General features: G+C 31.6%; 2 protein-coding genes across 7 annotated transcripts in view; both read right to left on the minus strand.

The window, feature by feature from the left end:
* Mical (Molecule interacting with CasL) overlaps nt 1-3,972 on the minus strand; it is a 148,509-nt gene extending 144,537 nt beyond the window's left edge. For 2 of the 6 annotated variants that reach the window (XM_072528971.1, XM_072528965.1), the window contains exon 1: nt 3,727-3,970. The gene's annotated coding sequence lies outside the window, so the exon portion shown is untranslated. Of the gene's footprint in view, nt 1-3,231; nt 3,367-3,726 lie in introns of those variants that run through there. The other 4 variants (XM_072528973.1, XM_072528972.1, XM_072528974.1 and 1 more) reach the window with 4 other exon arrangements.
* Nucleotides 3,973-12,130: 8,158 nt separating this feature from the next.
* LOC140439216 (uncharacterized) overlaps nt 12,131-19,562 on the minus strand; it is a 34,675-nt gene continuing 27,243 nt past the window's right edge. The window contains exon 6 of the mRNA XM_072528981.1: nt 12,131-12,408. Coding sequence (XP_072385082.1) covers nt 12,403-12,408 — 6 coding nt within the window. The 3' untranslated portion in view covers nt 12,131-12,402. The remainder of the gene's footprint in view (nt 12,409-19,562) is intronic.

Consider the following 19,562-nt stretch of genomic DNA (forward strand, 5'->3'; position numbering starts at 1 on the left):
TGAAGTGATGTCAATTTACAAGAGCCAGGTGGTTCACACGAGCCAAATGATATTATTCAAGAACCAGATATTGAAGGGCATAGTGATGTTGCCAATATTAGTGGTTTCTGTGAAGAACCTTTGAGAGAGCAAATAACGATTGAAGGCGATATTCACACACCATTTGAAATATTTAGTAAGCTATGGGATGATGAAATTGTGACACTTTTACTTGATTGTACCAACTACTACGGACAGATACTTTGTCAGCAGGTTCGCCCTAAAACCCGACACTCTCGAAGTAGGATCTACAAACTTATTGATAAGCAGAAGTTATATAAATTTGTACGCTTATGTTTGTTACGAGGACAAACGAAAAATTGCGATATACGAAGACTTTTTAGCCTAAAACCACTAAACTATTTTCTGATATTTCCTATAAAATTGTCTTGTAGACGCTTCGAACAAATTTTACGCAGTTTTTCAGCGCATAATAAGCAGGAATTTTCTACTGAAACCAATAGATTAGCGAAGGTAAGAAATATTTTAGACTTGTGTATTAGAAATTTTCAATCTTGTTATAAGCCTCCACTACAGTTATCTCTAGATGAATCGATACTTTTATTTCGAGGGCGATTAGCTTTCAGAACATACATGAAAAATAAAAAAACTAAATATGGCATAACATTTTATGAACTATGCAGTGCAGATGGTTATATCCTAGACATAGATATATACAAAGGGCAAGGAGAGAACTCGCCTGATGGAGCTATGTCTAAAACTGAAGCGGTTGTATTAAAATTAATGCAACCATATATAAACAAGGGATACCATCTGTATATGGATAATTACTATAACAGCATATCGCTAGCTAACCGACTTCTTTGACATAAAACTCACGTAACGGGTACTCCTCGAAGAGACAGGCGAGGAAATCCTGCTGTAGTACTAAAGCAAAATTAAGAAAAGGAGAGCATGTATGGAAAAGACAAGGAAAAGTGTACATTTCAAAGTGGAGAGATAACCGCGAAGTGCTTGCGATTACGACTTTGCATCACCCGAAACTAATAAGATGTAAAAACAGAAGAGAACAAGAAAAAATAAAAAAAATTTAAAGCACCAAAAGTAAGTGGAGAATATATTTTTATTATACTATTTGCAAATTTGCAATACTTAACGCAACTGTAAAAAGATGAGAATTAATTTTTGTTCTCATTTCAGCCTCGATATAAAATAATATGAAGACAATATTATATTTATAGAATGTGTGTTATTTCAGTCCTATAAAAGAAAATGTTTTGAATTTAACACGGAAATACTATGACTTTTTTATGAAGATTTGTCTTTGTGTTATTTATAACGTTCATGGATTATTTTCGTTTTTATTTTATTTTCTTCAGTGTAAATAAGGTTTGTGTTTTACCCATTATTGATTTTTATTTCAACCGGAAAATTATAATGATAATAGTAAAAGTGAAGTTTTTCTGTAGAAACAATGCATTTTTTTGAGAAAAAAGTCTTTTACAAAACTTAACATTAATTTTGTAAAAATCGGACTGCCTTTAATAATTAAATTACATATATTTTTATTAACTAAACTTAAACACCTATATAGAAGCCTTCAGAATATAAATGAAGTGTTCAAAAGACAAAGCAATTGATATTTTGATAATAAGATTAATATTATATATGATAATATTAATCGAAGCTCCATCTCATTTTTCCAAAAAATTATTTATGCTAGCTAATAAAAAGATTTTTGGCATCAGTGACCAACAACCGTTCTAAAGAATGATTCTTTCAAATGGCAATTCTGAACCAGAAGGTATGTATCGAAACATGACTGCAATTTGCTCGTGATACCCTATATCTGAAGTTTCATCAACAATAACAGAAATGGATAGACCTTTAATTACACCACATATTAATCGTAAAATAACATTTTTTAGATCTTTTAGAATGTTGTTTTGTATTCAGGTATGTACAATTGTTCTGCCTATTTTTTAAGTATATTCTAAATTCGGTTCATATTTTCATAGTAGCTTTACAAACTCGAGAAATAATCCTATTTAATTGCTATTTTTTTTTTCTCATCATAGCCACATATTATTTTTTCTCCCATAGCTAACATACGAACAATGTCAACAAGTCTTTATTTAAGTAAATTACATTTAGTTAGGGCAATTTTTTACAAATCCCTTATTTTGAATCCCCAAAATCTGCAGACATAGGCTATGTAGTTTTTTCTAATCTCTGTTTCTGGATCCCAAAAATTTTCATCCATAGGTATGTGAATTTACGTGGACTATCATTGCTTTTGGACCACTAAAAATTTCACCCAGACTGTATGTGAGTCTGCAATTGTGAATGAGGTGAAAATTGATTTAGGGCTGGGATTTGTGCATAGCAGTTTGTGGGAATTAATTTTATCAATAATTTTTTATATTTTTAGAAGGTAGGTAATAAATACCTCTATTACAATTTATTATTACATACATACTCCAAAAACACACCTATGTTTTTAGTTAATATACTATAATATTTAAATTATTTGGCAGGCAGAAATCAGCAAATCAGAATGTGTAATCTATCATCTGAAGTATAATAATAATAATCCCAAAAACACCTATTTTACAAAAAGAAAATTTTCTTTTTCATTTATAAATACGAAATTAGCAATTAGCAATGTGCCTTTGATATCCAGATAATCTTCAAAAATAGGCACAAGAAAAAAAATTAAAATCAACAAAACCTCTTTTTTGCCTCATAAATAAAAGTTTATAATGATTAAGATACCTTAATCAATGAAAACCACTTAAGTATATAAAATACACTACGGTACAGCATATTGAAATGAGAAATATAAACATAACTATATATGTTTTACAACAAAAATATAAATATATAAAATGCAAATTAGTAAAATATTGCAAAATATTGGTATGAAGATGCCAAAATATTTCGAATATAGCAAATATTCAAAAAAACCATCTAATAAATTTCATGTGATACTATTGTAGATTCACCTTAGTGTATTTCGAATGAAATAACATTATATTAAAGATATTATTCACAAACTAGATAAGTAATAAAGATTGAAGACAAAGTACTACCACAAAAGATCTCCAACCACATCAATAACAATCAGAACACATCCACTAAGATTATAAATTTCCTCTTCCTAAGCACATTAGTTTATAGACCTAACATGATTGATAAAAAATTTAAATCTTATAATAAAAATTTAAATACCTAATTATTATCTACCAGATTTGTAGTTTCACCACAAAACTAACACAATGAATCGCACCGATTTTCAAATAGAACTGAGAGTTTTTCAGAGAGTAGTTACTCTCTGTTTGAACAGCTGGAGGTGACTAGAGTAATTTGCCATGCAATGTTCAGCTAAGCTTGACTTCCCAATTTCTATATGAAGCTAATTTTAAATGCATCCTCAACTTTTGATGAAACACCTCAGATTCAAAGAAAACGTAAACAGTGAATATTTTTGGTGATTAAATCATTGTTTTTTTTTTATTTGGTTTTTGTATTCATTGATCAAAATTAAATAAGTGGGCTCTGTGGAATATCGAACCATTATATAACTGACTATTGCCGATTATTTTGGGCGTTTTAAAAATAGGTTTTCGAACTTTTAAATCTTCAGTGTATATAACATAAATTGATCCTTGTCATTAGTTAATGGATGTCATTAGAGAAATTGTTATTTAAAAACTATGTACTTACCTTTGCAAGCTCTAGAGGAATCTTGTAAATAAAAAATTCAACTTGCTTAAAATTATTTCACATAATTTGCACAATTTATTATTAAAAAATACTACTAAAGTTCTTCAAAACAACATAAACGTCAATTGGAGCATTTTCATTTCCGTCAATTCACTGAAGCCGATTTTCAGCGATATACAACCATTTATGATTCACGACACTTCATACTGTGTGATGCAGAACGTCATTGGTCACGGCGAACCTTCACTGACGTCACTACAAATTTAAAATTGATACCAACCGCGATAGGAACTGGACCACACATCTTACTGCATGAACTGTGTTGTTGTCTTTCGTCTTGTTGGCGTTTACAAAAAGAATTATTTTACGAGGACGTTACAAATAATTTTATTATAATCTAAAATATTTTACTTAAATAAATTGCGAGGAATAATTTAGGGATATAGCTAAATATTAAATAAACAATAATACAACAATTGAAGCGTTCGGACGAATAACGGTCTATGTTACAAATTATCAAAAATCGAGTTTAGGTTTGAATAATGGACTATGAAATGTGTAGATTCCAGTAAATATTATAGTTTGTTAATATATCAACAGATGGGACAAGTATACTAATATGGAAAGAGTGAAAATAAATTTTTAAGTTGGAACAACGGTCTATGTGACATCAACGTCAAGCGTGCTTCGACTGTACCGAACCTGTTCTGTTTTGTGGTACTGTGCGAATGGTTATCGTTTGTTTACATTGCAGTATTGTTTAGATTGTAGTCTGTGTAGTTTTATTACATTATGAACGAAAACGAGATAGAACAAACCAGGAATGTTCGGTTTTCACCTACTGATATTCGTAGATTAAATAAATCAAAAAGAAATACCAGGCAGATAAATATAGAAACTTGGAAGGATGTTTCTAGAAAAAATCGCAGAGATTCGGGGATGGCATACACGACAAGGAAGAAAAAAATATTAGTTCCTGCTAAGACCGCTCCTACCGATGTAAGTAGAAATAAGAAAGAAATAATACAAGCGAAAGTTTTATTTTAATAAAATTAAAATAATATTAAAAATAAAACTTGTATTTAATAAATTAAATTAAAACTAAATTAAAACTTAAATTTAAATATTTAATATAATAAAAATTGTTTTTTCTTTTCGTTTTACAACGAAATGATTATTAAAAATAATTCTATTTTCCATTCGTCTCTATATAGATTTATTAATTTTATGTTATTTGTTTAAGGTAAACATATGCAGTAAATCGTGTAAGCAAATGTATTCACATTTCACCCTTCCTATGAGAAAGGATCTCTTTAGGTTCTTCTATTCACATTCGTATGATGAGCAGTCAGCGTTTTTAACAAAATGTATTAGCATGGAGGAACCAAAAAGAAGAAGAGCTGGAAAACAGATGACATTTCGTTAAAGTTATGCTCTTTCGCATACTTCATTGATAACAAGAAAGTATGCAAAACTATGTTACTCGACGTTTTCAAAATCACCCATAGACGAATTCAAACGATACAAGACAAACTTAAATTCAGTGTTAATATTCCTATAGATCAGAGAGGTAAGCATCATAATAGACCAAAGGCGATTCTACACGAGAGTAGGAACTTGGTGATAGAACATATCAACAAATTTCCAAGGCAAGAGTCGCACTATTCTCGAGGTAAAACACAGAAAGAATACTTGAGTCCTGATCTAAATTTGTCAAAAATGTATCGATGTTTCCAAACTGAAAATCCTAATCTTGATGTCAGTAAAACGTTTTATGATACAGTTTTCAAGCAAATGAATTTACGTTTTGGCGCTCCTAGATCAGATACATGTAAAATATGCGATGAATTCTATATACAACTAAGTTCTGCAAAATCAGAGGATGATAGGAAGAAAATACAGCTGGAAAGTGACTTACATCAAACTAAAGCCTCTTTGGGATATCAAAAACTTAAAGCAGGCATAGTTAAATCTAAAGCAAATAACTCATCTACTATCGTTCTTTGTGTTGATATGCGGCAGGTTCTATTTTGCCCGTCATTATCCCACTCAAATATCTTCTACCAAAGGCAACTTAGCTGCTACAACTTTGCTATACATAATATGGGAACTAGCAAAGCGGTAATGAACTTGTGGTACGAATGCATCGCAGGAAGAGGCTCTACAGAAATAGCATCTTGCATAATCAAGTATGTTACAATGAACTATAAGAAGTTAATAGATGGAGAACAGCGCAAGTTAATCGTTTGGTCCGATCGTTGCGTAGGGCAAAATAACAACTGGAGGATATTAAACACCTACTGTTATCTTGCAAAATGTGGATACTTTACTGAGATTAACCAAAAGTTTCTCTCCTCGGGTCACAGTTTTTGACTTGTGATAGAGACTTTGCATTAATCGAGAAAGCAAAGAAAAGTGCAAAGGTGCATGTACCCTCGGATTGGAAGTACGTTATTGCTGACGCTAAAGTGATAGAACCTTTTGATGTCATAGAAATGAGCCAAAATTACTTTAAAGACCTAACCTCTATTGAAAAACACCTGCCAAAAAATAGAAGTTCTTCAAAATTACAAGTGACAAAGTACCTCTGGATCAAATATGACCTTGATGATCCCTACACTATTTATGGTCGAGCCAGTCATAACGTCGTAAAACCCTGGGAGTCATTTAAGATTTTCACTACTACCAATTACGAAAAATAAAAAAAAAGATTTAATAAAAATGATTCCATATATTATTATGGATAGTAAATTTGCCGAATTTTATATATCGCTACCTGAATACTAATTTCTGTTTGTTTTTTATAATACTTTTCTGTTTTTTCGTTTATTTCAAAAATTCCTACTTATATAATTATATGTATAATAATTATTATAATATAATATAATTTTCTATTATGTTATATTAATAAATATAAATGTAATAATTTATGTTAATAAAATTATTTCAAAAATGATTTTTTACTTTTATTTGTGGAATAACGGTCTATGTTACATTTTTAGTCACAAATGTTCAAGAAATAAGCAACATTTTCAAACTCGCCTTTTCTCGAAAACGTCAACTTGTAACATAGACCATTATTCGTCCGAGCGCTTCAATTATACAAGTGTATAAATCAACTACACTGACTTTTTTTTGTAAGTCACTTATCTACACCAATAATTAATAACACTACTTTTTTTATTTTTTTATTCAAAGAAATAAATAATTAAATTAAATTAAGTTTGTAAGTTATTTTTAGTTTATTATCCCATGAAACGAAGCCGAAAAATCACTTGAAAAATCGAAAAATTACTGGGCGTTATTTTTAACTGAAATATTTGGGGGATGTCGATAGAAAGGGCGTATGATCTCGTGGTTATCGAAATTTTTACTGCGTCATGAATTCAGCAAAAAAGCGACTTTTCATTCATTTCAATATTATGAAAAAACTACGCATTCTAAATAAAAAACGTTCAACAGACGACTTTCTTGAAAATACTTTCTCTTTAAAATGAGATTTTCTAAATTAAAAAATGTTTAAAAATAAAAAAGTTATTGCAAATAAACCTAAAAGTAAGCATGATTTTCAATTGTTTATAATTATGAAAATAAACAATAAAAAAATCGGTTGCCTGTAAAGTCGGTTTTACGGGCGAAGATTTTACGTGACAACGTCTTTTTCTCGGTAGAATATTTATTGATATGAATATTATTAAATTGCACAATAGTTGTTTGCAGTTGAAACGCGCTGTTTCTTCTCAATCGACTGAATTACGATTGATTGCAGAGTGATTTAAACTAATAATTTACTTAACACTATCAACATTTGTCAATAGTATGACATAACCTATAAACTCAGTTTCTCAACTTTTGTGTCAATCTAACAATTAATCAATCAATCATAGTTTACGATAATGGAATATTAGTGTACAATTATTTACCTTTATTGTTGTAGTTGTTGTAAATGACGAATCTAAGCACTTCACATTTTCACTACAGACACAGCTGACGATACTTTAACCACACGTGTGAACTTGTATTATGACGCTTTCTCGGTTTTCCAACGCCAAGAACGCTCGAGAAAGACAGAGACACAAGCACGCACCGATTCAACGCGCCTAATTCTCTAGTGCTGCACGCGCAGCGGACCGATCATGTTTGAGTGGGAGAGAGATGCAAGGCATTCGCCGGTCCGGCGGGCCTCTCTCTCGTTCGGTGACTCATCGTAACAGACGTGAGCGGGCGTTACACTTTTTCATGAGTGACTCCGAGCCACAACCTAATTTAAGACGTTGTCACGTCAAAAACATTTAAAACACATTTCATAATATGTGAGTTTTTTATGTAGTTTTACTGGACTCAGATAATATCCGCTTATGTTAAACCAATGGTGTTCTATTCGAGATTTTTAAAGATTTCTTCGATTATATACCGATAGTCAATTCTTCCGTTTTGTAAAGTACCTATTTATTACTGTGCAGCTGTCGATGGTATCGAATATGTCGATGGTATCGTCATAACATCCTAATATTTCCTAAACCATAGTGATTCCCCATCCAGTCTATCTTATATGCAGTACTAAAAGGCTCCTACTTGGTCCAGACCCCTTCTTCACGCAAGCTGAGAATTGATAAATGGAGTAAGAGGGTGGATACATAATTGACATTATTATTTCTTTTTTTTTTTAATCAACATGTTTGTGTTTTTAATAAATTCTAGTATAGACTCGAACACTTCTTTCCTATTATCGTTTAAAAGGCAAATTATATTTGTTGGGAATTTGTTGTATGATTCATGGCCAAATTTTATTCTGATAATGAGCTAATTTGTCTTTGACTGAGGAGTAATTGCTGCACCAGTAGGTTCTCGGGATATTTTTTTGAATCAATGTACACTGTGTTTTATATGTGTTACAGTAATTTACCAATTTACACAATAAGCTATATATGTTTTGATCGATGTTTTATTATATATTTGTATGTAGCCTTATAGACAAACAATTCTCATCAGTTCCTAGTACTCCTGTTTCAATAATTTTTTTTTGTACAAAATCTTCACGATAATTTTATTTTTGCCTAGTGTTTTGTTATTAATTTCTTTCAGTGCTTTTTTTTCTGGCTTCTTTCGTCTTCTTTTAAACTGCTTGATATGTGGAACGGTTTTGATTTGCTGAGACTACTCGAAACAACTCTTGAGGTTCTCGATACAAATCTTGGTCAATCTAATTAATTTTTGTGGAATAGATATTTCGGCCATAGCGCTTCAGAGTTTGACGCGGAGCTATCGTATGCTTGCCTAAAATCTATAAATATACTGTGTATTTGTTGACTGAACTCCCATGTTTTTTCCAAAATTTGTCGTATGGTGAATATCTGGTCAATCGACGATCTGTTTCTTCTGAACCCACATTGATAGTCGCCAATGATATCTTCCAGAAATGGAGTTATGCGATTAAAGAGGACATTTGCAAGTATGTACTTTGTATGTTGTGTTAAGTAACGGTATTCCTCTGTAGTTCGAGCATATGGTTTTATTCCCATTCTTTTGTATTGGGATTATATCAGTCCCTCGATTTCTCCGGTAATTGCTCTTCTTGGTCATCATTGATCATTCTAAGTTATGTCGTCGCTATCAGATGCCTCGTTGATTTTTAAACTTTTAGTTGCCCTTTTTGTTCTAGAGTCGGTATTTCCAGTAGCAGATCTGATGTATAATAGGGGGCCGATGAGGAATTTTCTAATGTACGTGTGTTAGGTAGTTTTTCAAAATATTTCCTCCAAGTACATATAATCTCCGTTTCATTTGCTATTAGGGCATCATATTCCCTTTTTAGTATGTTTCCTGTTCTCGGAATTATTTTTTTGGACACTTCGTGGTAAAATTCTCTTATTTTATTGTTGTTTCTTTTTATTTACGTTTCCTTTAGTCTCTTGTTCAAATGCTCTTTTATCTTTGACGTTTTTTGAAGCGAAGCTTCTATACTGGCGTTGTATTACCTTTTTTTCTCTACCGTAAAATGCTGAGACGAGCGTCACGGAACTAATGCCACAAGATTGCGTCGTCACGGGTAGCGTCATAGAATAGCGATTCTTGACATCGATTACTCTCGATCAATTCGTTTCTAGTCATCATATTAAAAGAATATATGTCACTAAAAGATTCGACTCTATATTCCCATATTTACATTGGAGGACTTACAACAACATTATTATAACAAAATTTTTATAAATTGGAAAGAAAAATGGAAAAACATAGCAACGAATTCAAATAATCAATATTATACTATCCACCCTACCCTACCACAAAATGTTGACTATATTTTCAAATATGCAATGCCAAAGAAGTTGACAGCCACAATTACTCGACTGAAAACTAATCACGGTGCATTCCCAGCTCACTTGGCTAAGTTAAATATTATCCCTTCTGGGGTATGCTCATGCGATAATATATCACAATGTGACATCAACCATATTCTTTTTAAGTGCGATAAACATAGGTATGAAACAGATCAGCTGTATTCAAAACTATCAGAACTTAAAATTCAGACTTCCATAAACATCACCCATTTACTCTCCTTAGATAGTAGAGAAGTATACGAACTAATATGTAACTTTTTATTTAAAGTTGGTTACATTATTTAAAAACTAATATCTTACATTACAATTCTGTGGCTAAAGGACTAGTTTCCAAGCCAACTCACCAAACACACACACACACATAAAAGATTCGATTCGTAACGATTGTAATGTCAAAATTATTAAAAATTGCTTATTATTATTGATTTGTAAATAAAAACATGAAATTAACATCGGAAAGAGTTTAACTATGGTATATTTTATATTAAAACGTAAAATAATAAAATTGTATAAAATAAATCAGTCAACATGACTGTATTTAATTAAAAATTTGATTACAATCAAGTTTTGATTAATGTCATCCGATTAATAACAACAATTATCTGTTTAAATTTTTATAATTCTCGTTTTAAAGTAATTTCATATGAATACAATTATTATTAACATATTACTTAGTTTATTTATTAATTAAATTTACTATTAAATAACGTTTATATTTTTTACTATTTGGTCTGAATTTGACAGGGACAGGCTTGTCATAAGTCAACAACGTATGCTTTGTTAATACGTTAACAGGTGGCGTTAGGAGCAAACATAATAATTTATTGAATTTAATAAATAATAAAATTACTTTATTTAATTTTAAATATATTATTTAAATTTTAAAAATACATAAAACATCTTATGAAGCTCCGCGCTAGTCTACAGTACCGCCTACTGTTCCATTTTTCCTTATTTTTCTGTATTGAATTATGTTTTGTTCAGATGGGTCTTGTAGGTTTTTAATTCATGCTAGTTCCATTTGCTTTAGGTAGGGGTTCCCTTTCTTCATGGAACCAATCTTTGAATTTTTCTTTATTCTCTCCCAGAGACTGCTCAGCTGTTTTTACTACAACTGTTCCCAGTATATCCCATTGATCTTCTAGTTTGTTTGCCTTATTTTCCCTACCCAGTTGCTGTATTTCTGTTGAATTTTTGGTTTAAAAAGATGTAATATGCGGGTATTTTAATTTTTTAGTGTTCCACCTTGTTATTTTCTTTAAATTTTTGATAGGATGTTCTTAGTCGAATTCTCGCCCGCAGTAATATATTTTTTCGGACCTCTAATTGCGGTCCTGTGCTTGGCGAAGTCCAGAATACTATGTTCACCGGAATGTTCTACGCACCGTTTCGTGTTATTGCACGGGTTCGGTCTCCGTCCTGCAACTCTCTATATTTCTAGAACAGATGTTATTATATAAGCCGGCTGCGGCGCAGTCATAGGGTTTGCTTTTTACTCGTAGATAGCACATGCGGTCACTTACTAGTTTGAAACTGATGATGCTTTGGACGAGGCTTTCTTTGACTACAAAGCCGGTCCTGAATTCATGCTTACTTTCTTGGTTTCCGCCATAGAAGACATGGGATCTATTAATCTTCACGCCTCCATTCCCTAGTCATCTGACTGCCTGGATTGATGTGATATTCATTTTAAGTCTGTCTATTTCCTGCACTGATTGTCTGCTCCTCTTCCATATTGGCTTAGCACGTTCTGTGTACCGAAATTTATGTTCCTTTGACTTTGCTTTTGTGGTTTATTTGGAACTCTGAATTGTTTATCAACTTGGTATCTGGGAGGGTTTTATAGCTAGCAGAGCACTTTTCAAGCTACGATTGTTCTTTATAATTATACTTTGTTCAATTGTTCATCACTCATAGCTTAATAAAAATTAAATATGAAAAGGTGATTGATGGGCATGGGTATCTTAAAAAAAATAAAACCCAGTTTTTAATATCATTTTTAATAAATAAAATATATTCAACATATAATATAAAACACGTATATTACACTTTAAACTTAATTTATATTTTTGTTTTTTTTTCTGGTGAAATACATCAACAGTTTTCCAAGAAACTGCAAAATTTAAAGCTTAAAGCTAGGAATTGTGTCTAACAAAAAAGGACTTAAAAGTAAATATTATAAAGAATTGCGTTTAAATCATGTAAATCCTACAATACATAATAAATTCAATAATTTTATATGTAACACTATATATATAGTACATAAACAGTCTGTAACACACTCGAGAGTTGAGGTTTCTTCCAGAAATAGATGAGGGCGCAGCAAGATGAGAGGTTGTTATACCTATATATTTCGAAACATATTTGGTAAGTTGTTGGTTTATTTTTTTGACAGTATTTAAATTAAATACCTTCGGTTTTATTACATTAGTATACTCAATTAGTGTATCGCTACACACCTAAACCAAAAAGCAAAAGAAATTGATCATTTTCGATAAATAGTTCAAATTCATAGTGATACATCAGTACTATTCTGGAGAATGTTAATATTTTATTAAATATTCATTCATTAACATTTATGTATAACAAATAACCAAGAAATTTTAAAATAGAACAACCAAGAATTTACGAGGATATGGTATTGAAGTAAAACTGCAGTAAGTCTAGTAGGAAGTGTAAGTAGTGGGAGTTAAGTATGGTTTAACTTCAGTGATAAGACGGAACGTAAGTCTCATTTGCGAGCATCTTTATTTCTTTGGCCTCTCGTGAAACAAGAAGCACCAAGAACAGCTAAAGAAATTAAACTAGGAAGAAAAATACTTCTGAAGATAAAGAAAGGGAAACGTTGTAGGATGTTCTTGATCTAAAAACAGGTTAGACAGCAGGTGCTAGAACCTAATCCTACAAAAACAGATGTAGGGTAAACAGAAAAGGTCGTTCAGGTAGCGGTGTAAAAAGGTTTACGGGTGCAAACTACCCCGTTACCTACAATCTAAATATATTATATTTGGAAACCAACGAAGGAATATGACAGTATGAAATTCCACATCTGGATGAATATCATTTCGAAGTAGTCAGTAATTCAAGGTTCAAGTAACTAGTGAAGAATTAGCATTTATTTAAGGAAGAAGATAAAAGTGTTGCATACTATAACACTACTTAGAATAGACAAGACAGAAGACCGGTAATGAGAAGACAAACAGTATCTGGCCCAAAATCGAGCTTATATTTCTGCACTAAACTTGCAAAAACATCCAAAAATAAACTTCACGGACAAGCCCTAATTAAAATCAACATGGCTATTGTGAATCTAGTCGTTAAGCAATTTCAAGATAGATACCCTCACAATGTTTCCAAAACGAAGTTTATTCTCCTTAAGACCCTCCTAGGCTCCGGCATGCCCCAGCCAGCCATTCTTTTTGGCTTGACATATCGTAATTTTAGGTTTCTTCCTGCTAATATTCTTGATGGTTAGTTCTTCTTCCCCATCCCTTCACACTCTTTACCCTTTTCAAAACGGTTCTCAGCATCTTACGTTCCCATCTTTCTTGCCCCCGTATCCAGTAGTTGGTCTCGTATTCGGTATATCCTCAGCCTTGATGATTGTGTTTCGATTTTTTAATATTAATTTCCAGCCCATACGTTATTGCTTCTCTTTCTATTTTTTAAATACCCTCATCAATTACTTCTAGCCAAAAAATTGTTCAATTTCTTTCTAAATCATTGTATCTTATTACAACTGATGAATTCGACCGTTACTTGATGGAAATTGGAAGTGATCTATTTTTGGCATGCGTTTGCACTTTATAGTCTTCAACTGAATAAGTTGAGGAGGGGAGAACTGTTTGTCTTAAGTTGGTCATTCAGAATTATGTCTGTACTTTTTATATGTTTATAAATTCCTTAATAGATTCTAATAAAATAGCTTAAGGTCTTTATTTTGAATGCGAAGATTTGAAATTCGTCATTAAAAGAATGATTATGGTCTAGAAGATGAAGAATCTGTTTTTTATTATTGCCAGCCCCTTTGTGCTCTGCTATCCGTTTGTTAAAAGTTCTACCAGTTTGACCGACGTATGTTTTTGGGCAGTTGCCACATTTAAGTTTGTATACACCACTATGTAAGTGCTTTTTCTTTTGGCTATTGTTGTTCTTAATATATTTGCCTAAGTTGTTTGTTCTGAAGGCTGGTGTTATTCCTTTTTTTTATGTGTTTCGCTATTTTTGTTGATATCTTGCCTGTATACGTAATCGAGCAGAAGGTAATGGATTTTTTTCTGGTGGTGAAAATACTGGTAACTTATTATAGTTTACAGACGTAAATTAAACAAAATTGTTGATAAAAAAAGTAGGCCTCCCAACATTAGCCCCATTTTAACTTGAAAAAGTTAAAATAAAGTCTTTGAAAAAGTAAAAGTTTGTTCCGCTTCTTCCTCTTTGTCATGTCCATCTAACAGTTCATCGCAGAAACTTTTCCATTCGGACATTATATGATCAATATTCCTTCGTTCGATCTTATATACATACCATTGCTCTGGTACTCCATTTTGTCTCCTGGTAAAAAATACTTAATTTCTTTGTTTCGGAACTTTTTTTCGATTTGTATTACATTTTTAGCGCTCTGCATATTTTCTTACAACTCTCTTTGTTATTCCCTGTATCCGGTTGATTTCATAATGATTGGATAACATTCCTTGTATTGCTTTGTATTTTGCTCTCGCTAGATCTCTAAATTCCTCATTACACAACTCCTTAACATTTTTATCTATGTTCTCATTATACGAGCACTTCTTTGTTTGCCTTTCCCAGTGCATATTTCATCATTCCCCAGATTTTTTCTACTTGTCTTTAATTCTTCTGTTTGCAACTCCAATTGTATGTGCTGTTTGAGTTAAGCTCGTTTTTCTTTTTCCCATGCTACAGCAAAATGTATTCTTACTAAGAGCTAATCAGAGCCCCAGTCCGCCCTTCTCGTACTCACTGACTTGTGTAATGATTTCTTGATGTTTTTGTTCTATCAAAAGATTGGTCTACCTGTTTCATAGTTTTACCATCGGCGGACGATGATGTTCTTTCTCTGCAATTACGTGCTTTTTATTACTAAGCTGTTTTTTAATGCGAATCCTATCAACCTTTGTCCAATTGCATTAGTATCTTTAAGCATATTGTTGACTGATAATATTTTTTTCCTATTCTGGCATTACATCTTTTGTGTCATATGTTGTGTCTTTTGTGTGATTGGTATTTTACTAAACTCTTCTGCTAATAATTCTAATATGTCTTTGTCCTCATCATCAATGTCGACTGATGCTTAGATATAAATGATGCTTGGTATGTTACAAGTTTAATTGAAGAATAAACACAACAACAAAATATAAAATATTAAGGAAAAAGTTGGGGTTCACCACAATCAACTGTACAATTAGCTAATTGGTGAAGCCATGGCAAGGAGATATTATACAATCTCATGTCTGTTTTAGTCTATTAATTACATCTTCATCTGTTTTTCTTCTGTTTGACATTACGAATCCTAAATACTCAAATTTTCTGTTTCTTTGGTGCCTTCCTTCGTCGATCTCTAATTGTCCTACTGCTTTGTTTGTTAAGTATTCGGTTTTGTTTACTTCCATTCTGACTAGAGACAAAAATTTATACATATGAAAACATTTGATATTAAATAACATTAACATCGATACTAACCAAGATAGAACCTTTCCAAGAGTTTGAGAGATCTTGTCGCGATGGAGGGACACTTCATGCTCAGTCGTGGTCGTTAATTATGTGAGGTAACGAACGAGTGAAATGTAAGGCCAACGATCAGTGGATCTCAGGCGATACCAGGCTTAATTTTTGCCTTCTTCCGGCGTGAGATGCTCTTCCGAGAGTGATTATGCATTCCCTAGGTTGCCTTGGACCAAAAAGGGTCAATAACAAACAAAACAAAATGTTAATGCAGCTCAGCAAGAACTGAAAACATGAGCGAGCATGACCAGCGAAGCGCGGAAATGGTTTAAATACTTGTTATATACTTGACAAGTCCTCATCCTAAAAGAGACTCGACAGCACTAGATAAAGCCTAACCAAAAAAAAGCTACATAAATTTCCCGATAGCAGTATGGAAAGCTATATGTATCCCGACGCAGACGGGATACATATAGCTTTCCATTTTTGAAAGATGGGTGTAGGCTCACTTATTGTAGCAAATGTGATGATGAGATTGTTCATTGCAGGAAAAGGAAGGTTGTGAGGCAGTCTCGTTCCAACCCCCAGCGATATCAGGTCACGTTCTTAATTTAACATGGGAAAATGCAATTGAACAAGACATAAAAAAATAATGATAAGGTTTTAATGAGGGGGAAAGTCAGTGCAATTTGAATATTACAAAAAACAAATAAAATGAATCTTATAAACAGAGTGAAAACATGTGTGACAAAAATAAAAAACTGAAGTTATAAAAGTCAAACTACAAGACTACAAGTTTATTTTAAAGATAATAAAAGTCAATGTTGTAAAATTAAAAAAAAAAGCAAAAAAGAGTAGAAGTAAAGTGAAGGAGTGGTAGTAGAACAAATACATCTTATAAAAAATTCTACCAATTAAATCATATCATTTCTCTGATCTGTTTTATCAAAACTCATTGGATGCATGCTACATAATGTTGTTCGGTATTCTCTATATAATATTATGTGAATGGAAAAAATGAAATCTCAACACTTTCAGAGTTGGAACCTTTGTCAAAATACTGTGTCATATAAGACACCACTGTATTTTGAAAAGGAGTTCTAAACATTAAAAATATTTTTCTCCCTTATTTTTATGATAGGAATGTAGAAAATGATAAAAATATGTGATTCATATGAAAAATTGGTTTAGGTGTATTGCGATAGTTTGTCATAATGTATATCACGCATATAAAAATTTCAAATTAACACAAAATAACTACAGTTATTGTTAAGTACCAAACAATATTGATACAATAAAAAAAATAATGTAGAATAACACACAAAATATCTACATAACAATGATATAACAAAAAAATACAAAATATATTACAATAATTAATAATATATCAACAGATCTTAACAAAAAATAATTAATATACCATAGTTAATGTTAATAATTTCTGTTAAGTTTGCTTGATATGTACCATATACTTTTTCATATTTTATCAAATTTAAAAACATATTTTCCAGTGTGTTGTGAATGGGAATGTAAGAAGCATGTATCAGTCATGGAATATTTAGAATATCATTAAAAATTGAAGCGACTAGGTATAGATATTCTTGGAATAAGAGAAAACGTATGTGCAGACTCTGATAAAATAACAATACACAATATAAAAACGGTGACAAAGATCTACAATCATAATAAATGTAAATCCAATACAACTGTGTGCACCAACACACGATTATGATGAAAAAGATAATGAAAAAGTTTACGATTTGGAAAGGGTATTATCGTCTAAAAAAAACATGAGGTCAATATCGTCATGGGACATTTTAAGGCGAAGTTTGGCGAAGCATGGTCTGGGGTACGAAACGAAGAAGAGATGTTGGCATCATTGCTGGAAAACTACGAGAAGTATAATATCTTACACCTGAACAAAAAATTAAAAGAAATGTGTGGCAACAAATGGAAACAATTATCCCAATTATTATGCATCTGATCACATAGGAAAATATGCAGCAAGAACGTTATCCTGAAAGAAGGACATCGTTGCTTAAAAATTTTAAGAAAAAGGTATGGAAAATGGACTCCATCAGTATAATAGAGATATAGATCATCCAACTAACTAACGGTCAGAACTCTTTTGTAATAAATTATGGAGAAAATAAAACAGTTGGTATTTATCAGTAAGAAATAAAATTTTTAAGTAAATGAACACACAGACTTAAAGTTGACACACTGTTTTTGATGCATTGTATGCCACAAAAGGAGATAAAGCAACAAGAAGAAATAATTCGAGGCCACGACCTATAGGACCAAAAACCAACCTACCATTATAAAAGATCTTGTTTTGGACTATGACAAATTAGAATTCTATTTCATCTTTCACTACCATGAGACAATGGTCTTGTCAGTTGGTGAGGATCAATCAATCAACTAATTCTCTGATGTAATACAAAGAAGATTGGCTCACATACACATTCATAATATAATATACTATAGATCTTAATCTTTCGTGCTTTCCAAAGCTGCAATTGCCATTTGGATCACCAACCTTTGAAACAAGACGGCGCAATAAGAAGAAGATACCTATAGAACGATGGAAGCTTAGATGTTGATCAAGATCGATGGGTATGCTTTATTGACAAAAACAGTAAAATTAGTGAAAAATATAGCCTCACATGAAGTGGAGACCAGTGCAGAGAAGAAGAGGGTGCCCAAGAAAGACATAACAGGAGGACATCAGACGAGCTATGATCAAAAGATATCTATCTATTCATGATTGGTGAAATAGAAAGCAGTGGAAACTGGGATATAAGAAATTACTACGATGTAGATACAATCGCAATATATGTAAAAACATAAATTGGTAATTTAGGCATGAAGATCAAATACAATTGTTACTCAGACATATTTGGGACTAAAACAAGGAGATCAACTCTCTACGACTTCATTTAATTTGTTATGTCTTGAATGGTTACAATTTTAACTAGACTACGATAACCTAAGTAGCCAAAGCAGTACGATTAAGATGATTGGAACATTTACAATAGAATGAAGGGGAAAAGCGTACCTAAAATAAATATATAAACGGAGATAGATAAAAAATGAGTGGATCGACCAAGAAAAATATTTTAAAGAGAAAGTAATTAAAAATTAAATAGCAAAAACTAGAACAGTAAAGAATGGAGAAAAATCTTGAATTTATGGCTCTAAATGGCCTGCGTTCACGCTTTATAAAATTAATATCATATTAGTACAAGACCACAAAATATTCTTGAACATCACATTTCGTATTTATGTTCTTTTAATAAATAGTTTCAACAGGGTAGTTTAACAACCTAATAAAAATCTGTAAAAGAGGGGTCACATTTTTAAATTAGGGTTATCTCAAAAGTACGATATTTCTTTCCATCGATTAAAAGCAAATATCTGAGAAAAAATAATGTACATAAAGAATTGATTATAACAAAAATTATTCGCTTTATTTTTTGTCTTGATTTACTTTAAGTAGTTTGATATTTGCGTCATTTTTCCGTCGATATTGGATTGGCTATACATATAGCAGATTTATTTTATTCCTTAATATATTATCTATTTTATTTTGTACGGCTAGATTTTAAGCCTAACAGTTTTATTTTTATAAATTTAATTGCTAAGATTATCAAGGCACATCAAAAAGATATCATCGTTCATAGGTTAGGTTGGTAATGGAAGATCAGTATGTGGATATTTCCGTGTTTGTCTGTTCATTTTTCCAAACATAAAATTGTAATAAACAGTTATTAATCAATTCTACATCTCTTTAATGGACACGCGGCTCTTATTATA

Source organism: Diabrotica undecimpunctata, chromosome 4 (assembly GCF_040954645.1).
Source record: "Diabrotica undecimpunctata isolate CICGRU chromosome 4, icDiaUnde3, whole genome shotgun sequence".
In the NCBI taxonomy this organism is placed as follows: domain Eukaryota; kingdom Metazoa; phylum Arthropoda; class Insecta; order Coleoptera; family Chrysomelidae; genus Diabrotica; species Diabrotica undecimpunctata.